This window comes from Paramormyrops kingsleyae, chromosome 9 (assembly GCF_048594095.1).
Source record: "Paramormyrops kingsleyae isolate MSU_618 chromosome 9, PKINGS_0.4, whole genome shotgun sequence".
NCBI classification, from domain to species: domain Eukaryota; kingdom Metazoa; phylum Chordata; class Actinopteri; order Osteoglossiformes; family Mormyridae; genus Paramormyrops; species Paramormyrops kingsleyae.
The window spans coordinates 24,689,906-24,713,691 of NC_132805.1; the positions used below are offsets into that span (position 1 = coordinate 24,689,906).

General features: G+C 39.4%; 1 protein-coding gene and 1 long non-coding RNA gene across 3 annotated transcripts; both read left to right on the forward strand.

The window, feature by feature from the left end:
• The first annotated feature begins 495 nt into the window (after positions 1-495).
• LOC140592673 (uncharacterized) lies at positions 496-9,986 on the forward strand. Of its 2 annotated transcripts, XR_011993062.1 has the most exons (6): positions 496-915; positions 1,282-1,419; positions 1,666-1,830; positions 2,087-2,192; positions 6,695-6,787; positions 9,478-9,986. It is a non-coding gene; the product is annotated as an uncharacterized lncRNA (long non-coding RNA). The 2 variants fall into 2 exon arrangements; XR_011993061.1 differs by lacking the exons at positions 496-915; positions 1,282-1,419; positions 1,666-1,830; positions 2,087-2,192 and adding an exon at positions 5,146-5,309.
• Positions 9,987-17,510: 7,524 nt separating this feature from the next.
• has1 (hyaluronan synthase 1) lies at positions 17,511-22,085 on the forward strand. Its single transcript, XM_023834820.2, has 5 exons — positions 17,511-17,556; positions 19,683-20,364; positions 20,763-20,988; positions 21,113-21,245; positions 21,410-22,085. Exons 2-5 carry the CDS (start codon positions 19,687-19,689, stop codon positions 22,083-22,085), a joined length of 1,713 nt encoding a protein of 570 aa, XP_023690588.1. The 5' UTR covers positions 17,511-17,556; positions 19,683-19,686.
• The last annotated feature ends 1,701 nt before the right edge of the window (positions 22,086-23,786 follow it).

Consider the following 23,786-nt stretch of genomic DNA (forward strand, 5'->3'; position numbering starts at 1 on the left):
ATATACTTAAAATAAATTCAGAAAGTCATATACTTCAATTATATTAATTTCATTCTTCAAAGTTGCTAACCAAAATTTGTGAAAACAAACCTAAAATAGCACAGTATTTTAAAATATTACAAAATACATTTTAAGTATGTTAGCAGTTAAGTAACACTGATATTTAAACTCATTTCTAGATGCACACTTTAAATGTATTTAATTTACTTTTCACAGCTTTTTGTACTAATGCACACTTCACAAATAGGAACTACTGTGAACAGTGGTTTATTTGAAAAAATGTATGCGCATGTCTATAAAAAGAACAAACACATAAATCAATATCTACATTTTCATTTGTAACTTGAAATTCTTCTACCCCTTTAAAATGCCTAAATTAATTACAAAATGTGTAAACTTTGTATATTTTGAGAATTAGGCAATTTGCTTTTGACACTAAATATTATATGTCACGATATTAATGGAATATTAAACCAGCAAATGTCTTTTCGATTGGCTGATCTAAGCAATGCTTGCGTGCCAAATGTGACCAATGACAGCGCGACAATGCAATTTTTTACATTAACTGTAAAGTTAACTACTTACAAATTGCAGCAATTGGGATGGGATGATCGGTAAAACGGTGTATATTTTATATTTTACGAAGCACGAATGCAAATAGTTCCTTGATTTACCAGATTGTTCTCTACTTAATTAGCAACGCAGAGCGGCATTGATGTCTGTAAAATACAATTTAGCATTATTTTATTTTCAGGATAGGTCTGTAGAGGTGGAACGCTTAGATACTGTAGACAAATCAGACAACATAACGCAGGTTACAAAAGTCTGAAGACGGTTGGGTAGAAGTTCTTTGGCCATCGAAAAAAGGAGGGAAGAAAGAACACGGTATCGCTGCAAAGATATTGCTTCTTGGCGGTAAGCTAATCTGAAGATCTGTATTTATACATGTTTGCTGTAATATTAACACTAGTCTGGTGAAGTAGCTAGTAGATGTGGTTAGCATGTCTGTTGTCCATACCTAAATCTGCCACCGAGTCTACGCTAGCTCATTGCTTTGAGATAAAAGTAATTATTTTTCTCTCTCGGGGTGCATGGCGTGTGCTAAACTGCAAAATTTTTGTTTCGGCGCCCATTTTAACAAATTAAACATGAACAGCACAATCGAAACAGGTTGGCAGGTCAAAAAACTGAATGGCCAAGAAAATTGCAATCGGTGCAACTGTACAGAAAAGTTCATATGCTAAATAGTGTGCATATCCTTCTTTAATGTCATTATTACAGATGACTGGAAAACCATGGCTGAAAAAAGAGACAAATTCATTAGTGGAGAGGATATTTGGAAAACTTCTGTGAATGTGAAGAGACAGAGAAAAGTAAATAGCAGATTTGTTGTTGAAAATGTCACTGAAAAAAAAGAAGGTAAGCAAACAATCACTATTAGATTGGTCAGAAGTGTGAATCCCTGAAATGTTTCCAACCATTGAAGGCATGGTAAATGTAAATGCAAATGATCTGACAGTTGTAAAACAATGTTATTTACTGGAAGTATAATCAAATTACCAGTACCATATGTTATTATTTCAAATAATGCATTGATGTTATAAAATAAATACTTTTTTTTTTTTTTTACCATTTTTAACCCTGGCTATTTTAATTTGAATACAGGAAAACAACCCCACCCTAAACAAGGATGCTGCCATTGCAATGGCAGAAAAGCTAAAGAAGGAAATTCAGAAGAAAAGGTCTGTAATTCCCACAGAGGTCCGTTATGATTCTGAAGAAAGTGAATATGACTGTGCCCGACATCAAAGGAGTATGTCTAAATGACTGGTAAGGATATATTTTGTTGAATTATAAATTAAACATGTTCAATACAAATACAAGTTTATTTGCCAGTAAATTATAAATTTGCATTTATAAACTAAAATTAATAAAATAATATAGTGCACTTATTGTGCAGCCTTCCTCCCAGGGTTTCCCAAACATGCTTCCAGAGTTCTATGGCTCTGCACGTTTGTGGATACCCGCACTCGTCTGACAACTGAGAAAGGTAACAACTTGATGCTTTCTTTTCTTTTTCTTTTAGTTGGTAAGTGATTCAGAGGATGAAGAGGATGACGGCTATATCAAACCAAGTACAACCCAAAGTGCCAGCTGTTGTCTTGACATAGAGACCATAAAGGCTCTTAAAGGTATGTTTTCTATGCTACATACAACCATCACATGCATATTAACTATTTTAATTGTGATAAAAAACACAAATGTAATGTAGGATCACACATGCACATATCACAGGGCCTAAATTCCAGGTGGCCTGAGACAAGGCCGAGCCTGGTACGAGAGGCACCAAAGCGGGGTTACACACATAAACACAAACAGACAGATAACCAGGGAGGCCAGCACTCCAACTTTTATTGCCCAAAGATTTAGGGACCTACAGACAAGCAGAGTGGACCTAATGGACAGGGGTCCCTCGACTTGGCACACAACCCCCTCCCCATACACTCTGCCTTACATATCACTCACCCAACAGACGAAAACCCTAAAGGAAGTTTCATTTAAGTTTGGCTTTTGTATACCCTGTATATTGATTTACTCATGACTACTAGTCTCAATATACAGATAGGTTATGTGTCCTTAGACAATCTTAGTGTTTTGTGTGCCACCCTTATAACCATGTTCACGGAGTATCACCTATTTTAACCCTTTGCACTTGAACACATATAAATTTAAATAAATAGATAGGTATAGCTACCATTGTATATATGTTCTCATGGTATACCAGAATAATCTGGAAAGTGAGTGTAACCAATGTGTCCTAACTTTTAGAGAGTCTTCTTTGTTAACAACCCCCCCTTCTCTTCCAACATTCCTTTGTGGTCCTTATCTGATCTTGGTGGACCGTTACCAAGTTTCTTTGTTCTACCATGCTATATTAAAAAGAGCTGAATTAAGGTGTACATTATCCATTTTGGAGAAGATCAATTAGAATAAGCCACACCAACCAAGATATGTTGTGTCCAGATGTGCAACTTATATTGATATTACCACAAACTAATGGCCACGCCTATCTATGTATAAGATGTGCTGTTTGTAATATGAATATTTGATGTAATGTCTGCACAAAGTGTAACATCTGTTGAGGTGCAACCCAAAACACCTGTATCCTATACTGATGTGAATCAGTCACATAGATAAAATAATTAATTGTTTAATCAATTAATACAGATGGTATGAGGTATGTACCTGTGAAGCTGGTATGGCATGTTTGGTGTCAAACTGATTGTTAATCACCCCTGATTCCAAATCTGGTCAGTGATTACCATAAAAGTGGATGTATCAAAAGTTATAACAGCTTAATGAAAATCATCAGTAAAGGGAGAATCAGTCGGGCCATAAATCCCAAAAGGACTGACACAGAACCCCTTCCGAAAGCCCGCCAAATGGATGGCCAGCCATTGGGCCAGGAGTCGAATTCCTGGTCATCCCTATTTATGAACTTTAGACCATAAAAACCTGGCACCTCAGAACAAAGGTGCGCAGAGAATAACCATCAGCCCGAAGGAGAACATCAGCCGGGGCAAACAGATCATCAAGCGCAGAAAAGACCATCAGCCCGGGAGACGAGAAGCCCACAAGAAACCCTTCGGTGAAGGCCCAGCTGAACAGAGAACAGCACCCAAGACAAAGCTTCACCAGGAGAGAGAATCCAAAGGGGCTCCACTCCACTGCTCCAAACGCCGCGCCTTCCTGAGTGCCATCAGCTCAACAGCTCTGCCATCAACTGCCAAGACCTCCCCCCCCCCCAACTCTTCAACCAAGTAAACCAACTTCCTTTCATTCTAACAACTTAAGCTGTTCTGTTAACCTGCTATAAGACTTTAGGGTCGTGTTCCACAAACTGTGCTTGCTTTGCAGAACAGTATTTCCCATTTAAGGTTACTCATTTAAATCCGGTCATTGCATTTTCATAATTACATCGTTTGTTTTATTCCGTTATTTCGTGTTTGTTGTTTGTGTTAGGTGTAATGTCTGTCTTATGTTAGTTGTAGTGTTAGCTAGGAATAAATGCATGTCTTTTACACAACTTCAGCCTCCGTCATTGAGTGTTTCACAATAAAGTCCCTGCCTCTGTGCGATCTTGCTACACGCTCTGAACCTCAAACTCGCCTGAAACATCGCGAGACTCTCTCTCGTCGACCGTGACGGGAAGCTTCGCTACCAATTGTTTACATTACCTGGTGACGCAGCTCGGTGGAGGAGCCTTCTAACCCAGGTTACTAAGTGATACTGGTAATTAGTGAATCCCATTTAAGTCTCACATTAACAGACTCACGGGGATACCGCAATCGAGTTTGGAGGAGCCGACCATTCGGCATAACAATTGATTAATAATCAGCATTAAATAATAATTAATTAAACTTTAATTAATTCAAACATATTGGTGGAGATATTAAAATTTACCTGAGCTAATAATTCCTACACTACCTAGCAAGTTTATTTTACATAGATTGGTCGTCATTAGCCGTTTATTGGGAAATGCTCAATGTGAATATTAGTATTAATATATACTGTAGATATTATTTTGTGTTAGCTAGCCATATTAAGTACTAGTTCCTTTTGAATTAATGTCAAGAACCACAGCAAGGGTACAAGGTGCGATTTTTGAGTTCGTTGTTAAGAAAACAGTTCTGTGTCGCGTGTAGAGAAACGGGGAAAAGGATTTCTCAACATGTACACGGATGTTTAAAAAACGTTGCTTTTTCTTAACCTTTTGGTCTTTCATCCACACGTAAACTGAGTTTCAGTTCATTGAAACGGAGTTTTTGCAAAACTCCAGGGTGAACATTATCAGAAGCTGGTTTAACATGCTGTGGACAGCCATTTTTTGTGTTTTATGTGGGCACAAATGTTTTAAAGTAGTGTTTGTGTGGACGGGATTATATTGTAATTAGGTGATTGTTTTTCGCAGAGTGCAGAAAGGTGTCATAATTACCCATAAAAATAACAGATCTTCCGCGCAAGTAGCTATTAGTGGCTGCACCTTCGCTCGCTCACCACTAATATCCAACTTATTTCCCCCTCCCATTCAGCCGTCCTAGAATGGCTATTTCTTCACCCCAATCCACAAAATCCCATCCCATTTCATACTGGCCTATCTAGCCTCACTGTTCGCGCCCTATCACTGATCCCTCCCAATCAAAATCAATTTTAATAACAGATGACAGGGGGAAAGGGCGTTACACACCTACACTTTCCTCTACCGCTCTGCTCAGACAGACGTGAATGCAGAGAGCGATTAGGAAAAGGTAAACGGCGTCACGATATTGTTTTAAAGTTGTAATATTACTATTGTCACCAAACCGCACAGAAGGATCGATATTTTGTCATTAATAAAGCAACTTGGTTGTGATTTTAAAAAAAAACCCGAAAAAGTGGATAAAGAAAGCATATTGGGTATGTGCATGTGATTTTCGCAGTGTGTATATAAGATATTATGTCAATTAATTCAGTCTCCTCAACAGCATCTGATGTTCATAATTAGTAATCACGTTGTAATGGCCTCATATTTTAATTTAATCACATGTATGTCTGTCTATCCATTATGTCTGTCCATAAACTGGTACCTTTTACACTTGAGGTTCTATGAACAGAATTTAAAGAAAATGAGGGTTTAATCTGTCACTGCTTTAAAACATTTCTGTCTCCATGAAATATCTGTCTGAAACCGCAGCCAGAGTATCAATTCTGCTTACTTTCTTGTAGTGCTGGGCGATAAAACAATCTCGATTTTTTTATCGATAAAAAATGAGGACGATCACGATGATACACATAGACTATAAAACTCGGATCAACCAAATTTGCTCCCTTTTAGAAAATGCGCTGAGAAGGACAACTCGATGGCCTATCGAGCAGAGGTTTACTGAACACCAGCACAACAGCTAATCACCGGCAACATTGTAATTTTGCCCATCCTCCCTTAAAGAAGCAATGGGTGCGTTAGACTTAGGTCTGTCTGCAGCTACCAGTTTCTATCAGAACCAGCATGACCTTTCCAGCAATTCTATTGGATTGGACAAGACGGGCCAGCCTTCTTTCCCCATATGTATCAGTGAGCCTTGGCTGCCCATGACCCTGTCATCAGTTTTCTTCCTTGGACCACTTCTGGTAGGACCTGACCTCTGCAGACCAGGAACATTTCACAAGAGCTGCAGTTTTGGAAATGCTATGACCCAGCTGTCTACCATCAAAATTTGGCCCTTGTTGAAGTCACTCAAATCTGCATGCTTGCCCCTTTTTTCTGCTCCTAGCACATTTAAGGGCAGTATTTTACTTGCTGCCTAATATAGCCCAACCTCTGCCCATTGTAACCAGCAATGTTATTTACTTCACCTGGTCATGATGTTACGACTCCTGTGTAATGAGTGCTTCCTTATGTTGTAAGACAGATGTGTTCCAAAGGATGTATTTCTTAATCCTGGTTTTTGAGGCCACCTGCACTACATATTCTGGGTTCTTCTTGCTCTCAACACATCACATTTTAAATTTATGAAATGATTGCTTGTTAGGTGATGAGTTAATTTCAGGTGCCTTGTCACTAAAATGAGCAGTGCAGATGGGCTCCAGAATTAAGGACCCCCAGATTTCTCTGAATTTACACTTTTTTCTTTTACTGTTTACATTACTGTTCTAGACTACAGACATCACAGTGAAGAGGGAGTTGCTGCTGAAATCACTCATCATCTACCTTGGTGAAGATGTTGATATGCTTTTCAAAGAGTTCTTGGTATGTACACACCAGACTAAAATCTGATTTTTTTATTTATTTTTTTGGTTTTCCTGCCTGAATCTAACCTAACCGGGCCCGGACATAGGCATGGGCAAGGTGGGGCAATGCCCCCGTAAATGCTGTGACTGCCCCCCCAAACGTGAAGGCATGCAAAATTCCGAATTTCATAAAAACTTTAAGTAAAATGGTCAGAGCGCTCTCTGCTCGCTTTCAAACTAGCTACTGATTGGTAGATGTAGGGAGGGTGTGGCTACTCACTTCATTTGCTTGCTCGTCTCACTTGCTCACAGTCACGGCACGACAGAGCTCAAAACTAAAAAAAAAAAAAGACATCGTTCTAAATAACTTTTCTTTCGCGGTCTCTCACCGGAATTATTTAATTACTATAACTCTGTTCCTCTTCTCTATCTTCTCTCTCTTTCTCCTCACTCATTTACAATTTGTTGAAGTGAATCAAGTAACGAGTCGACAATGCACAGATTTCTGGTTGCTAAAGCTAAACCTAGCAGTAGCAGCGGAGCTGCCAGCAGCAGTGCTACGGATTTAGCAGCAGTGGAGACAGAATCATTACCCGGTCCCGGCTCATCGGGTGGTACTGCTTGTGGACTCGCCACAAACCATTGTGCCCGGTCCAGTACCAGTACAAGTTTTTCTAGCTGCACAAGCACCACAGCCCCCGCTGCCCCCACCGTTCGCAGTCCAGTGGCCGCTGCGGATGATGTAGACATAGGCTTGAACACCATAGCACCGTCACAACCCATAGCTCTTGTTTTCCCCAAGCGTAATTTTGGTAAAAACGCACGCTCATTCTGCCCAGGCTGGTATCGCGGGAGACCATGGCTCGAATATTCAGCAAAGCTTGATGCGTGCTTTTGTTTCCCATGTCGTAAATTTGGCGGGAACAATGACAGGGATTTGGTTTTTACAAAACAAGGATTTAATAATTGGAAAACGGCATTGGAAAAGGACAAGGGACTCACAAAGCACGCATCAAGTCAATGCCACATAAAAAATGCAAAAGCCTGGTCTGAAATGTCCCAAAGAGAGGCCACAGGGGAAACCATTGGTAATTTATTAGGGCCAACACAAATGGAAAAAAATAGATATTATATAAAAACAATTGGAGAAGTAGTTCAGTTCCTAGCAGTAAATGAACTTCCACTTCGTGGCAGTGTGGAGAGCTCAAATGAAGATGATTTCTCTGCAGGACTGTTCTTAAAAATGGTTGACTACACACTAGCAAAGGACCCCAAATTTAATGAAATAAACAAACACATCCCACTAAATGCAAAATACACCTCTCACAACATACAAAACGAAATTATTGATACTCTGGCCAAAATGGTATTAAAAAAGATCAAAGATAATTATGACAAAGCAGATTACGCTGGGTTTTGCATTAAAAGTGATGGAACTAGGGACAGATGCAATGTGGAGAATCTGTCCGTCATGGTTAGATTTGTCTCTAAAGGCATTCCAGAGGAACACCTGATTGGTCTGCTTGACCTCAGTCAGTTAAATGCTGAATTTATTACCACCCAAATTCTTGAGCATCTTTCTGACTCAGGCTATAGAGCAGCTGAAATTATCAGTCAGTGCTATGATGGAGCTGCTGTCATGAGTGGAGTCAGGGGTGGGGTTCAGGCCTTATTGCAAAAGAAGGTAGGAAAGGATATTCCTTATATCCACTGCTATAACCACCAGCTGCACTTGGCAGTGGTCCATGCAATGCAAGCAGAGCCATGTGCAAAAACCTTTTTTGATCTATCAGGATCACTGCACTCATTTTTTCACTGTCATTATGTGTCACAGAACTATAATGTTCCCTCCCTTAAACGACTGTTGGAGATCAGGTGGACAAGCCATCATGATGTGACCAAGTGCCTTGTGGAGAATCAGGATGCTATTATGAGTATCCTGTCAGAAGTTGCAGAGGACAGAGCCGCTGCTATTGATATCTGTACAGAGGCATCAGGGTTATTGATAATGTTAAGGAGGCATAATTTCTTTGAAATAGGAAAATTTCTCCTAAAAGTTCTGGGTTCGTTGACATCTGCAAATGTTATGCTGCAGGCTCATTCTGTTTACCTGTGCTGTGCTTCAGAAGTAGTCAGTGCATCTCTGCGGGCTTTGAAGCAGATGAGAGATGAGGAAAGCGAGGCATTAACCAGCATGCCTGCACCAGGTGCTAAAAGAAAGAGAACAATGAGCTCACTGCTCACAGATAGTGTCACTATGTCCACATGCAGACGACTCCATGACTCCTTGCCAGGCTCTGAAGAGAGCTCTTCTCAACATTTTGGACATAGCCATTGTAGAGATGGAGACAAGATTCTCCAAAAGTAATCTTGATCTCATGAAAGCAGTTAATTGCCTTCAACCTCAATCTCCCTCTTTTCTGGATGTTGCCATGTTAAGTCCTCTGCAAAAAATGGCGGAAAGTGACAGTGACAAACTTTCCAATGAGATTCTTGTAGCAAAAATAATGTTGGAAAAAGAATTTAAAAAGACTGATGATTATGGCAATGTAGAGTTTGTAGACCTCTCCACCGTTTGCAAATATCTACACGGTTATAAGAATGCCTTTCCTCAGCTCCATCGCATGTATGTGACCTCCCTTGTGATTGGAATATCATCTGCATCATGCGAGAGCTCTTTCTCAAGGATCAATTTCATTGTTTTCACAGGATACAGAAAGTGCCCATAAAGAAGTCTCACAGGAAGCCATGAGGATCTTTGTGATCCGAGAAGATGAGAATGCTCCCCAGCCACCTGTGGACATTGCAATTGTCGTGGATGGGAAGGAAGTGCTTAATCAGCTGACTTCTGTGGCATCTGCTTGTGCCTTATTGTTTGGCCTTACGTACACGCTCAACTTGGAGTACCCTAAAGGACTTCAACGCACATTTGAAGCAATCCAGAAAATACTGATGGAGCTTGATGCAAAGAGGATGTCAAGCAAAGTACATTCTCTGAGCATCAAGCTCCAAAGTATTAACTAAATCCCAGTCACTTTGCTGACAGACATTTCATATATGTTTTAGTTGTTACTTTAATTAGTTAAGAATAACTTACAGCAAATTTATGTGATATGTTTTATGTGAAACATTTAAACTTGTCCACTGTCCCTGGCCACTATTCTTGTTTATGGCTTGTTTATGAATAATGCGTCAATAAAGTGGACTGTTACAGTAAACTGGCTTGGTTTTTTTATTTGTTTCAAATTATATTCATTTGTTGAGCATGATTGGTTGTAAGTGAAAAAATCTAATGTATTAGATTGACTATTTTAAGTTGAACTGACTTGAAAAAAGTATATTAACCCAACTTGAAAAAATTAAGTGTGAAAAAATGAAGTAATTTTTTAAGTTGATCCAATGTTTCATTTTTTACAGTGTACATGTGAAGAAATTGACAATAAAGCTGACTTTGACTTTGACTTTGGCAGGGCTGCCCTATATCTCCATATCTCTTTCTTTTAGCTATGCAGTTACTATAAGGAATGCGGCATAAAAGGTTTGGAAATCGCCAATCACACATCATTAGCCAGTTAGCAGACAAAGTTGAAATTGATGCTGCAATAAGATTAATTAATTTCTTTTCATTGGCTTTGGGACTATGTTTGAATTTGGATAAATGTCAGTTGCTTCTGCTGAAAGAGTGCTCTGACAGTTATTTCAGGGATTCCAGTGGTGGGGAAAGTTAAATATTTGGGTGTTATTGTTGGAATAGATCAGACCTCTAAGATGCTGGACATTTTTAATCCAATTCTCAGATCTATGGAAAATAAATTAAATTCATGGCTGCAAAAAGATCTCTCAATTACAAGCAGATCACTTCTGTGCAAAATTCAGGGACTCTCTAGACTCATTTACACTTCTATGGCTCTGGATGTCTCCAAAGTGTTCTGTAAAAAAAAGTTGATAAAATTCTGTTCGACTTTATATGGAAGAAAAGAACACATTATATACAGAAAAAAGTTATGATTAACGATCTTTCTTCTGTTGGCTTTAATTCCCTCGATTTCACGTCCTTAGACATTGTCTTTAAAGTGAAGTGGATTAGGGCATATTTTAAAAATCGTAACTCAATATGGATCTTTATATCTACGCATCCTCTCCTGGAGCCGACACCTTATCGTGGTGGAGGGGTTTGCGGGTTCCAATGATCCCAGGAGCTAAGTTGCCTGGGGCTTTATGCCCCTGGTAGAGTCACCCAAGGCAAACAGGTCCTGGGTGAGGAACCAGACAAAGTGTGGCTCATTAGACCCCTTATGATGAGTAAAAACATGGATTCACGTTTTCCCTCGCCCGGACGCAGGTCACCGGGGCCCTCCCCTGGAACCAGGCCTGGAGGTACCCTCTTCCACTCTGGAGTTGCTTTTGGGGAGAGGCACCAAGCAGGGATGGGCATACTTATTGCCAGGGCTGTGGAGTCGGTAGATAAATGCTCCGACTCCGACTCCCCGACTCCGACTCCTCTGTATGTATATACTATGCTAATGTATTTTCTACATCCATTGAAGGAAAGGAAGGCAACATACATGTCATTTCACCACAGAACTACTGGCTAGGAAGCCAACACTCTACTATAATGCCAGATTAAAGACAAACACAATGAAAACAAGGTTTCAAGGGTAGCGCATAGCGAAGGGGAGCCGACGGAGCTGAGAACACACCAGATGATTTTTCAGGCGTTTGACGCGTGATGACTCGTTGAACGGCCAAAAAATCGGCAGTGCATCTGTAAATGTATGGGGGGCTTTAGGCTAGGTTCACAGTTCCCTGTAACAGTGGAACACGACACAATGGAAAGCGGTGCCGCACCTTACCTGTGCATTACATCCCATATAGTGACGCATACAGTCAATGAAAAGCATGCTTCATGGTTACTTGACATGTTCGTTTTGTGGTAACATTATGCACTGCATGCATTGGGCTTTATTCTTACAGCAGAGAAGTAGTTCATTATGACTGTTTGTGAATTGGGACATTTCAACTTACTTTTTTAATTTCCATTTAAATTTAGTAGGAGTCGGAGTCGGTTAACTTTTTGCCGACTCCGACTCCGACTCCAGGTACCCAAAATTGTCTCCGACTCCGACTCCTCGACTCCGACTCCACAGCCCTGCTTATTGCCCCCTGGCTGGGTGCCTGTACATTGGGGTTTCCCCATGGTGGACGAGAGGGTAGCCTCCCTTCGGCTTCGGGTGGGGGGACGGGTCCTGACTGTTGTTTGCGCTTATGCGCCTAACAGAATACCCACCCTTTTTGGAGTACTTGGAAGGGGTGTTAGAGAGCACTGCTCCTGGGGACTCTCTTGTTCTGCTGGGGGACTTCAATGTTCATGTGGGCAATGACAGTGAGACCTGGAGGGGCGTGATTGGGAGGAATGGCCCCCCCGATCTGAACCCGAGCGGTGTTTTGTTATTGGACTTCTGTGCTCGTCACGGATTGTCCATAATGAACACCATGTTCAAACGTAAGGGTGTCCATATGTGCACTTGGCACAAATGCTAGTCTGTTTATTCCTAAATTATCTAAACCCTCCTTACAACTTAGTTGTTTAATTTGGTATATTATTATTTACTGGATTATGGACATGTGAAGTAATTGGCAGTTAGGGTAACCACATGGTTACTTATAAGGGTACAGATGCCTAATGCGCAAGGGTTTGTTTTTGCCTAAAGAATATGTTGAGTGTGTTGTAAAATGACATGCCTTTGTTCGTAATTCATATTATAATATGTTGCATATAAGAGCTCAAACTACCTATTCATGTTACTACTGCTTATTGCTTATACAAAACCACACCTATAGTCAAGCCTGTACATTGGAGTAATCCAGTAACTGGAAGATTGTAGAGAAGTGACAATTCTTCAATAAAGAATTTAAAATCGGACCCTGGGACCCTGTGATTCTGACAGATCACCTGTGGTGGGCTAGTCTTTGCCATTCCAGCAACAGAAGTTAGGTTCAGTTATCAAGAAGCCAGCATGCACAACCCTGCCTCCTTTTCACAGTGACTTTAATTTATGCAATGTATAATTTTTTTTTGTTATTCACCTCTCCCATGTTCTTCCTCAAGCATTGTATTGTATTCCTTTTTCTGTTGTTTTAGTTTTCTTCTACCATTTGTACTGTCACAGTGAACTATATCCTAAGATGTGCTTGTAAAATATTTGTATATAGTACAGCATTAAAAATAAATAAATAAATAAATAGTGCTTCAGCCGACAGGTGAACATCTGTATGTTAATATTTGGAGTGCAAATAAGGATTTTGCCATCTTGCTAATTTGACTTCCTCTGCAACCCAGGGAGGATGGGCTCCCCTTTGAGTCTGGTTTCTCCCAAGGTTTCTTCCTACTAATTAATTGCCCTTCTGTACTACAGAGCACATGGTCTAAATACCTATATATGTAGAATATTACAGTTGGGCTTAAGTAGTTATCTCCAAGAGTTATAGGTTATTTCCTAAATTCATTAATGCTTGCTTGGAAGGCAATGACATCACTTCCTAGGGATTCGGAGGGGACTCCCCAAGACCTATGTCTCGTTAGCGCTGACTGCTGCTTGTCTGAGGTATGACACTTTGCTTTTCATGTATGTAGTCGTATGGCTTTAAATATTTTCTATTTGACAACATCAAAAAAAAATTATAATTAAGATAACAAGACAAAGGTGTGCCTATCATTTGTAAAGCAACAACATTTGAATACTGGACACTTTTGCAAATCAGTCTATATTAGAATTTAATTACTGACTAAGGTAACACAGGGCATAGCAGACCTGTGATGTTTCCTTTCTTTCTTGTGTTTGGAATTTATTTGAAAATTATGAATAAATAAATATGCATGAAATCCCCCATGATGGAGTGTAGCCTGCCACAATACCCAGCCTTCCCAGGCTAGACTTTAGAACACAGCAAACTGAGTATAAGTCCTACAGTATAAGACCTTTATTAATGAACATTGAAAGCAAATGCCAGACCAAAAGAAATTGTATTTTTGGCTACACAGCTTCTCTGTATGACCCTGTCCTATATAAGTGGTTATTGAAGGTATAATGGATGGATTAATGTATTCTCTATTAAAAACATATGTTTTGACATATGTTAAAAGGATATGCAAATGATAACATTAATTTCCTCAAAAGAATGTAAGCATATTTTTTAATAGGTTAGGTTCAGGGCCGGATTTAGCCAGCCCCAGTAGGGGGTGCATGTAGAATATTGGGGGGGGCGAGTGTGGGTGAGCTTCTCTAATCATCTATGCAAAGAAAACTATACTAACTATGCTGTCGTCATATCAGTCCCCCTATCCATATCTCTATCTTCTCATTTGATCCATTTGATTTGCCTTACAGGTTTCATGTTTGATGCTCTACCCTCTGCATTTACCCAGACTTGGGACCGGCACAAATAGGACACTGGATTGCAAAAAAACAAAAAAAAAAAAACATAAATGCAGCCTCAAAAGGGTGCAATCATTGCACCCTTTTGAGGCTGCATTTATGTTTTCTTTTTTTTTTTTTACTTTTTAAATGTGTCTGTCTGTCTGCTTTTGTCTGATTGTCTGTCTGTCTGTCTGTCTGTCTATCTATCTACCCTTTCATTTTTTTGTCTTTTATTTAATTTATATATTTTTTTATTTCTTTTTTTGTGTATTTTTTGTCGTTTTTATTTTTATAGTATGCTTATTATTTAAAAGTATTTTGGCAATTTAAATGCCTTGTTATTAATGTCCCAAGGAAACAGCGATACACAGAGCACGGCAACTATTTCTGCAGCAGTGCATTTGTGTAACCCTTCCTCTGCATTCAGAAAGAGATACTGTACCTGCTTTTCAGTGCTAATTATTACAGTTTAATATTGGATTAATCCCTCTATCAAACCATTAAATGCAATTTTGATATAATAATTAGTATCTGCTTTCACTGGTTCCCCATAGCCCATAAACGCCACATCTTTACACTAGTTTGTACTGTTCCTCTTTCACATTCATGTTTTAAAAATACCCTAGTGTCTCCATTGTCAGAACATGCCTGTCTTTTCCAATTCACTTCTACCACATCCTGCGCTGGTAGTTTCCCCTTTGCATTGCACAATGGTAACTGTGGTGGCTCTATGAAAGGAGACAGACAATTTTAAGGTACTACATCTTGGTGTCACATTTGGGTCAAGAAAAATTTATATGGTCCAATGTGATAGATTTCATTAATTTTTCCTGGATTCATCTAAGACAACTCACACGTGGAATGAAAAAGTGTTCCTTAAGATAGGTAATGAAACACTCCGCTTTGGACCCGATATGTGCAGAGAATTACACCATGCTGAGATCTAAGGGAAAAAAACAACTGCACTAGAGGTCGCCATTCACACATATTTTACTGCACCGTACTTTTGTCATTTACACACACACACACACACACACACACATATATATATACACACACACAAAACATACTGTATGCTTTCTCCACAAAAATAACGAAAAGTGACGAATATTTATTTCTGAAAGTTTACTGTTAACAGTAACATAACAGTTCTTCACAGCAAGGCATATTTATGGTGAAGGACGTATGCTCTACAAAACAATGACACAATTTTATGGCAGTTACTGATAAAACAGTAAAAACATTTCCTACATCCTATAATGCCTTTTCCACTTAATTGAAAGATATTGTGCACATATGAATTGAAAAGATTACTATAAAATCTGTGCCAAGGAGGCGTTAGAGTATGACTTTGTACTGTGATATAGGACAGTCTGTGCAGAAAACAACTGAAGTATATTGTGTCCTGATAATAAATAATAATAATAATAAAAAGGTCCTTTCGATTACCAACCTTCTGTTGACCTTGATTCAATGACAGAAATGACTGTTAGGTGGTGAAGTAATTGTACGCTATCAGTCACTGGCAGATTCTACCAAGTGACCAATGGCTGCTCCATAATTTAAAAAATTGGCACCTATTCTCTGTTGAGAAAAGAGATTGGCAGTTTAATCATCTCACAAAGGAGGGTCAGGTGTACCTACCTATCCTGGGCAGAGAAATTGACATCTAGGTGCCCCAGGAACCACTCCTATTTTCACACACCCCCACCCCAAGTGAAATCTTTAGCCATGTATTGATCCACTGCCCTGCAACTTTGATCCGTTGTATTGAAGCAGTTATAACTATTCATAGAATGTGTAATAATATCTAAACAATATGTATCCTTGGCATCACAAGCAAATGGAACTCCATCTATCCTCAATATCCGCTTACCTAAACAGGGTTACACTGGTAAGGTTATCCTGGCATACAAAGGCAAGATACACCCTGGATGTGACACCAGTTTCTCACAGGCCACTATGCAATGGAAGAAACAGGTAAACTGAGGAAATGTGTGAAACTCTCTCAGCGTGGTTACTACATCTTATGTTCTTTTCTGCCGAAATGACATTGCTGCTGTCAGAAGTATTTTGTATTTCTGTGCCTCTCTTCTATTAAAATGTATATTAGTGGTACCGCCAGGGGGGCAAAGAGATCCATCCATCCATCTATCCACTTTAAAACCGTTTGTTCTTGTTAGGGTTTGGGGTGCAATAATATCAGAAATGCAAAAATACAGGGGAAATGTGTTTTGTTGATGGCGAAACGGAAAAATGCGCACTATTTAGTACTCCGGTAGTATATTCTGTTTAATTAATATAGTAATGTTTAACCATGTTTATCTTCGTTAAGCCCGTATCCAGTGCAGTGTATGATCGTTGTGTGATCATTTAATGCAGTGTAAATTTAATATCACAAGAGAAATAATTTATCATTAAGTAATAAAGTAATAAAGATTGCAATAAAGAAAAACATGTTTTCATGTAGTATTAAACGGAACCGAACTAAATGAAATTAGTCTGAATTAAGAATTACAGCGGGAAGTGCATGAGTTTGTACATATAATAAATCCACGATTCATAATGCCAATTATTGTAAAATTACTCCGAAATTCAAGGATACAAATCCATCCATTTTCCAACCTGCTTATCCTACTGGGTCGCGGGGGGTCCGGAGCCTATCCCGGAAGCAATGGGCACGAGGCAGGGAACAACCCTGGACAGGGGGCCAGCCCATCGCAGGGCACACTCAAACACCATTCACACCTATGGACAATTTAGCCAATTAACCTCAGCGTGTCTTTGGACTGTGGGGGGAAACCGGAGTACCCGGAGAAAACCCTACGACTACACGGGAAGAACATGCAAACTCCACACACGTGTAACCGAGGGGGAGACTTGAACCCAGGTCCCAGAGGTGTGAGTCAACAGTGCTAACCACTGCATCACCATGTCGCCCCCACGATACAAATCAATAGTGTAAATGGTTTTTTAATGAAGCATCTAACGAGAAATTAAAACCAATTCAAAATAAATTTCATTTGGGTTACTGATGGGCTTAATCCAGAACCATACATAAATGATGCCAAAACAGAGAACAGTATATTACTGTATAACTAAATTAAAAATCATAAAAATCAAGGGGAACAACAACTAAAGTTACAACAAATACAATGAAGATTTAGTAAAATATGAAAGGAATGAAGACTTGAACTTTTTCTAGGAGTACGTGTGTGAAAGTTTGTGGAACTGTCCACATCATCCTTGCGAGGTAGGCGTATCTATAGTTATAAGTAAACCGACCAAGAATGCGGGGGGTGTCAGTACTAATAAAATAAAAAGAAGACAGGGTGAACGGAGATCTGGGATCTGACCTTACAAACACAAGGTAAAAAAAGACGTATTTTACTTCTGGTGTAGTATTGGTGGCATGTAGATATAGTTACCGTCTAATTGCTTAGTTAAAATATGTGTTTTAAATATCTCTTAATATCATTTTACATTAGTACAGAAACTGTCTCTAACTAATTAGCCTGTTATATATCGAAGTACTAACACACGATAATTTCATATATTTATATACCAACGACAATGGAAATAAAGGGAGTCAGGATGTCAGGTGGACTTGATACTCCATTACCGCTGAAGATCGTAAAATATTTCAACTAATTAAATCTGCTTCGCAATTTCATAAATATAATCGGTATGCTTATGTATGTAAGCAAAATGAAGATGAAAAATTAGTAAAATTGGAAAGCTTATTTTATCATAACAACTGTAATGACATCTATTCAATGTTTATGTGTTGCCGGCAATTTATTTTTCGTGCGTTTATTTCACTATGAACGTTCAACGACACAAGGTGACTAGGCAATATAGGTGAGACCTAGCCAATGTGTAGGCCGGCAGAAAGGAACCACAATAATCAATGAAATTGCTCAAGCCAGCGGTGCATCACAAATAACTTATTCTTCATATCTCTCTTTTGGGTTCATGTTCTGACTTTTCAAATCATCAGGAATTAAGTGAATCAGAATCTAACTTTCAGTAAAAATTCACAATATTTCTCAATGGCAGGTAAGCACACAACATTAAGCCAGTAACAAAAATAGCCCTATTTCACCAATTTAACCACGTTGGTACTTCATTTATCTAAGGTGACCACACAATCCTTTTCAGGCATGACATTTTGAGCTGTTTCAGGTTTTATAAGGATGGTGTAACAATACACTTTAGGAATAATTAAGTGTCTGCTCATCTATTAGAGTAGTTTAGTTCTCATTATTTTGAACTGCACTATAATTGGAGTTGTTTTAGCCACATGCAACTGAATATTTGATGGTATTTTAATTCAAGTGCATTTGGTGCATGTAGCAGAAATGCATTCTTTTAAACTAAACTATTTCATTTACAGAACCCCCCAAAAATGTAATGAAAGTATTTTTAATGTAATGAAAGTAATATCATTAGCAGGGGCCTTTCTAACTACTGAAAAAAATCAGGGGCTATTGTCAAGTTTACCTGGAACTTGACTTTTTTTTTTTTGAAGGAAGATCAGGGGGTAAAATACACGTGGCTATAGCCCCGAGAGATCGGACCTACTGACCTATTGCCCATGGCTGTTAGCATGCTGTGTACCTGATGAGTGCACTCTGACGTCACACACGTCAGTTAATGATTACTGCTTTCAAAACAAAATATTAATTTTATTTGAGAGGCCTTGCACTTCTAGTATATAACGTCCAATGGAAAAGTGGTTTGCTCTCTATAACTTGGGTGTCACAGTGCAGCATCAGCTCACGTGCGGTGCCCCTGAAGCTGGGGGTTAAGGGCCTTGCTCAAGGGCCCACGGACATGTGACTGTTCCTTCGAGGCTCTAACCGGCGATCTTCTGATCACAGGCACCACTGTAAATTTATCACTATTATTATTATTATTAAAATTATTACTGTAAATTTTTAATGTGTAAATTAACAGAAACAGGATGAAAAAGGTGTATAATAATAATAATAAGCATCATCACCATCATCATCAAATTTTATAGTAGTAATTGCTATATTATTGCATTCACATTTATTTATAAGTACTGTTTTGTTAGTTCATTGGTAGAAATTTAATACTTATTCACTTAGACCAGGGGTGGCCAATCTTATCCGCAAATGGCTGGTGTGTATGCGTTTTTTTGTTGCAACTCCCTAATTAGATTACTAATTAGAGAACTGATTGACTGAAGAGTCCTCACACCTGGGTTTGAACAGCTGACTTACAGGTTATCCCAAAAACCTGCATACATACTGTACTGACCCTTTGCGGATAAGATTGGCCAACACTGACTTAGACAAACATTAAGGAATCAACCTAGCAGCTCTGCAAAATCCTATTATCCTCATTTTATTCCATTTGTTCTACCCTGCTACCCATTTTTTGGATTTTACAGTTTGTCTGGTCATCTAACCATATACAAAGTCCTTTAACACTTAATAAACTCTGACATTGTTCTGAATTCTTTAACAGAGAGATGCAACTTAAACCCGTGCTACAGAAAACCGGTACTGTGGTCCGGATTGTGATCACCCACCTTTTTGCCATGCTGGTTCTGGCAGTGATGGTGTGGGCTTATGTCAAGGGCTTCAAGCTGGCCAGTTCTTTGTTCAACATTGTCTCTTTTGGATTCTATGGTCTCTTCCTGGCCTTCCATGTCCTCCTCCAGAGTGTTTTTGCCTTTGTGGAGCACCGACGTATGAATGCACGGCATGAACCCTGTAGTCACAGGAAATCAATTGGACTCACTATCTCCGCCTACCAGGAAGACCCTGTCTATCTGAAAGAGTGTCTTAATTCCATACGTAGTATTAAGTATCCACCTGAACTCCTGAAGATCATCATGGTCGTGGATGGCAACACAGAAGATGACCGCTACATGATGGAGATGTTCAGGGAGGTGTTTGCTGATGAGAATCCTGCCTGCTATGTGTGGGACAACAATTATCACACTTGGGACCCCCACAAACAGACAAACGGTGAACCAGCAGGGGATGCTGGCATGGAAATTAGAGGGGAAGATCCTCAGAGAAATGTGGTGGAAGATTTGATCAATAGCAAAAGGTGTGTGTGCATAATGCAAAAGTGGGGCGGCAAGAGGGAAGTGATGTACACGGCCTTCAAAGCATTGGGGACATCAGTGGATTACGTCCAGGTAAGTGGGGAGTTTGAATTTCAGCCTAAATAAAAGTTGACAATTCTGATTCATTTCACAACATTCCACTTCAAGTGATTATTACATCAAAGCCAATGTGATAGATTGGTATTTTTGAGAACCCTCACTCCCTAAAATTTATGACAATAAAAGAGGTAAAAATATTATATTATAAAAATGTGGGCCTCATTGGTGTTTAACTGAAATGTCTGAACACAAATTAAACTTTGCCTTAATTCTTCCTGTACATGAACTTGATAATTACCGAGGAGTGTTAATCACTCAATCACAGCCTGTTTTAGATTAATCTAAATGGCTGCTATATTAATACTCTAGTACAATTGCTAATTATCACTAATAATGTTGTTAACTAAAACCTTCTGTTTTATTCTGCACAGGTGTGTGATTCAGACACCAAATTAGACCCATTAGCTACAGTGGAACTGTGCAAGGTGTTGGAGAGCAATGAAAAATATGGAGCAGTTGGGGGTGATGTGATGATCCTCAATTTGAAAGACTCCTACATTAGTTTCATGAGCAGTCTCAGATACTGGATGGCCTTTAATGTTGAGAGATCCTGCCAGTCTTTCTTCAACTGTGTGTCCTGCATCAGCGGTCCCCTAGGTGAGTGATTCACCCTAATAGTTCACAGCTGAAGGGAATGTCAATATTTTTGTACAATATCATTCTAAATGTGCTTTATTCTGTTTTTTTTTTTTATCTTTTCCCTTTCATTATCTGAGGTCAGGTCTCTATCGAAACGACCTCCTTCAGGAGTTTCTGGAGTCCTGGTACAACCAGAAGTTCCTGGGCACACACTGTACCTTTGGGGATGATCGACACCTCACAAATCGTATGCTGAGCCTGGGCTATGCCACAAAGTGAGTTCCTTTCAACGTGCATTGACCCACTATTAATTACCTTAGGAAAAGTCTGAAGCCTCATGTGGAGAATTAGGAATAAAAATGACATCTGGCACTCAAAAGAGAGATACTGTATCTGCTTCTGCCTCACGTTATCTTTTTAATTGGCCTCACTCTTTTAGGTACACGGCTCGATCCAAGTGTTACACAGAGACTCCAGCCCAATTTTTGCGATGGCTGAACCAGCAGACCAGATGGACCAAGTCTTACTTCCGTGAGTGGCTGTATAATGCAATGTGGTGGCATAAACACAGCCTATGGATGACCTATGAATCTATTGTGTCTGGAGTCTTTCCATTCTTTGTCACTGGGACTGTTATTAAGCTGTTCTGGACTGGGACCCTTTGGAACATCCTTTGGGTCCTCTGCTGCATTCAGATCATTGGCCTAGTCAAAGCTGCCTATGCCTGTTTCCTCCGGAGGAGTGTAGTTATGATCTTCATGTCATTGTATTCTGTGCTGTACATGACCAGCCTTCTCCCTGCTAAGTATTTTGCCATCTTCACTATGAACAAGAGCACCTGGGGCACCTCTGGCAGACGTAAGATAGTGGGCAATTATGTCCCACTTATTCCTCTTTCATTGTGGGCGGCCATTTTGTTGAGCGGGCTCGGGTACAGCATATACCGCGAGACCACCCAGAACTGGAAATCAGAGGAGAAGCAAATGGAGATCAAGTTCTTGATATATGGATCTGTTGCCTATATCTGTTACTGGATCTTCATGATATTCCTGTATTGGGTCTGGTTCCGGAGATTATTTCGGAAACGGTCCCAGACTTACAATGTAAGTGTTTAGGAAAGTGTTTACCAGAAATGTAATATTAATTTATGATGTGTTTTATACCATTTATTTGTAGTTTATTTATTAACCCTGGAGAACCCACGGTGTCATATACGACCCTTCCTTTTATTTCTGCCTTACATTCAACCCACTCATCAGAGTTAAGATTTTCTTTTTGCTTTACAGCCCATTGTACCATTGTACTTGTACCCAGTAACAGTGACATTTAGTGATTACTGACTGAATTAACCAGATTTTTTTCCACAATAAATATGGCCTCCAACTCGTTTTGAGGTTGTTTCTGTACATGCTGCAAAGATTCACCTGTCAAGCTGTGAATAGCTAAATGGCAGAAATTTTGCATCATCAGTTATAATGTTTAGATGCTATAGAACATGTACAGCTAGGATTTGGATGTTTTGAAACTTTTCTGGCAACTGTGATGATCATGTTCCATGTGCACAACATCAGCCTCAAACAAAAACAGAGGAAATACAGGTGGTGCACCAGACCTTACAACCCACCACAAGTAAACGTTCTGTGTGTAGTACACCTTTTTGCAGGTCTGTTCACTTGACCTGTTTCTTGATGGGTTGGCATGTTTGAAGCATGTGTTTTATTGCCAGCACATGGTGAATGATGAAAAGGAAAACTCAATAAATGCATTTTGAAAATGAGAATGTTGCAAAGATTTGGTTTTTCCTTCTTTTCTGTCCTAATTTCATACGTGAAATTAACAGGTTGGAACAGCATGAACAGTCCAGCGGGTCGTATATGACACATTCATAACATGGACTGGGAAAGGGTTATATTTACAAAATACCTGTTTTTGAGTTCACTGGGTGTGTATGATCATTTTATCCAATATTTTTCCTATAATGATAAGGTGGTCTGGGTTCCCCAGGGTTAATATAACATGCAGTATACAATCATATTAAGTAATCAAAGATCTGATTCTGTTAATTGTTAGAGATTCTGTGCAGCTCTTTTTTTCCCCTCCACCTACCTGTGTAGAATTGCTCAGGGTTTTTAAACAATTTATTGCTTTTCATTTATGTATTGAATAAGAACTATACAATTTGAGAGATTAAAATGGGAGAAAAGAGTAATAACATTTTCAAAAGAAAAATGGTACAAGTCAGCACTGAAATGCTCCAATATACACTATGAATATGTCATATAAGATTCATATATATTGCCAAAAGTATTGGACACCTGCCTTTTCACACATATGAACTTTTATGACATTCCATTCTTAATACATAGGCTTTAATACAGAGTTGGCCAACACTTTGCAGCTATAACAGCTTCAACTCTCCACAAGGTTTAGAAGTGTGTTTATGGGAATTTTTGACCATTCTTCCAAAAGAGCATTTGTGAGGTCAGGCACTAATGTTGGATGAGAAGGCCTGGCTTGTAGTCTCCCCTCTTGCTTTGTGCACTGGTGCGCAGTCATGTTGGAACAGGAAGGGGTCATCCCCAAACTGTCCCCAAGAAGTTGGGAGCATGAAATTGTCCAAAATGGCTTCAAATGCTGCAGCATTAAAAGTTCCCTTAACCAGAACAAAGGGCCCTGAAAAACACCCCCACACCATAATCCCCCCGCCACCAAACTTTTCACTTGGCACAATGCAGTCAGGCAAGTACCGTTCTCCTGGTAACCGCCAAACCCAGACTAGTGTCCATTGAATTGCCAGACAGGGAAGCGTGATTCGT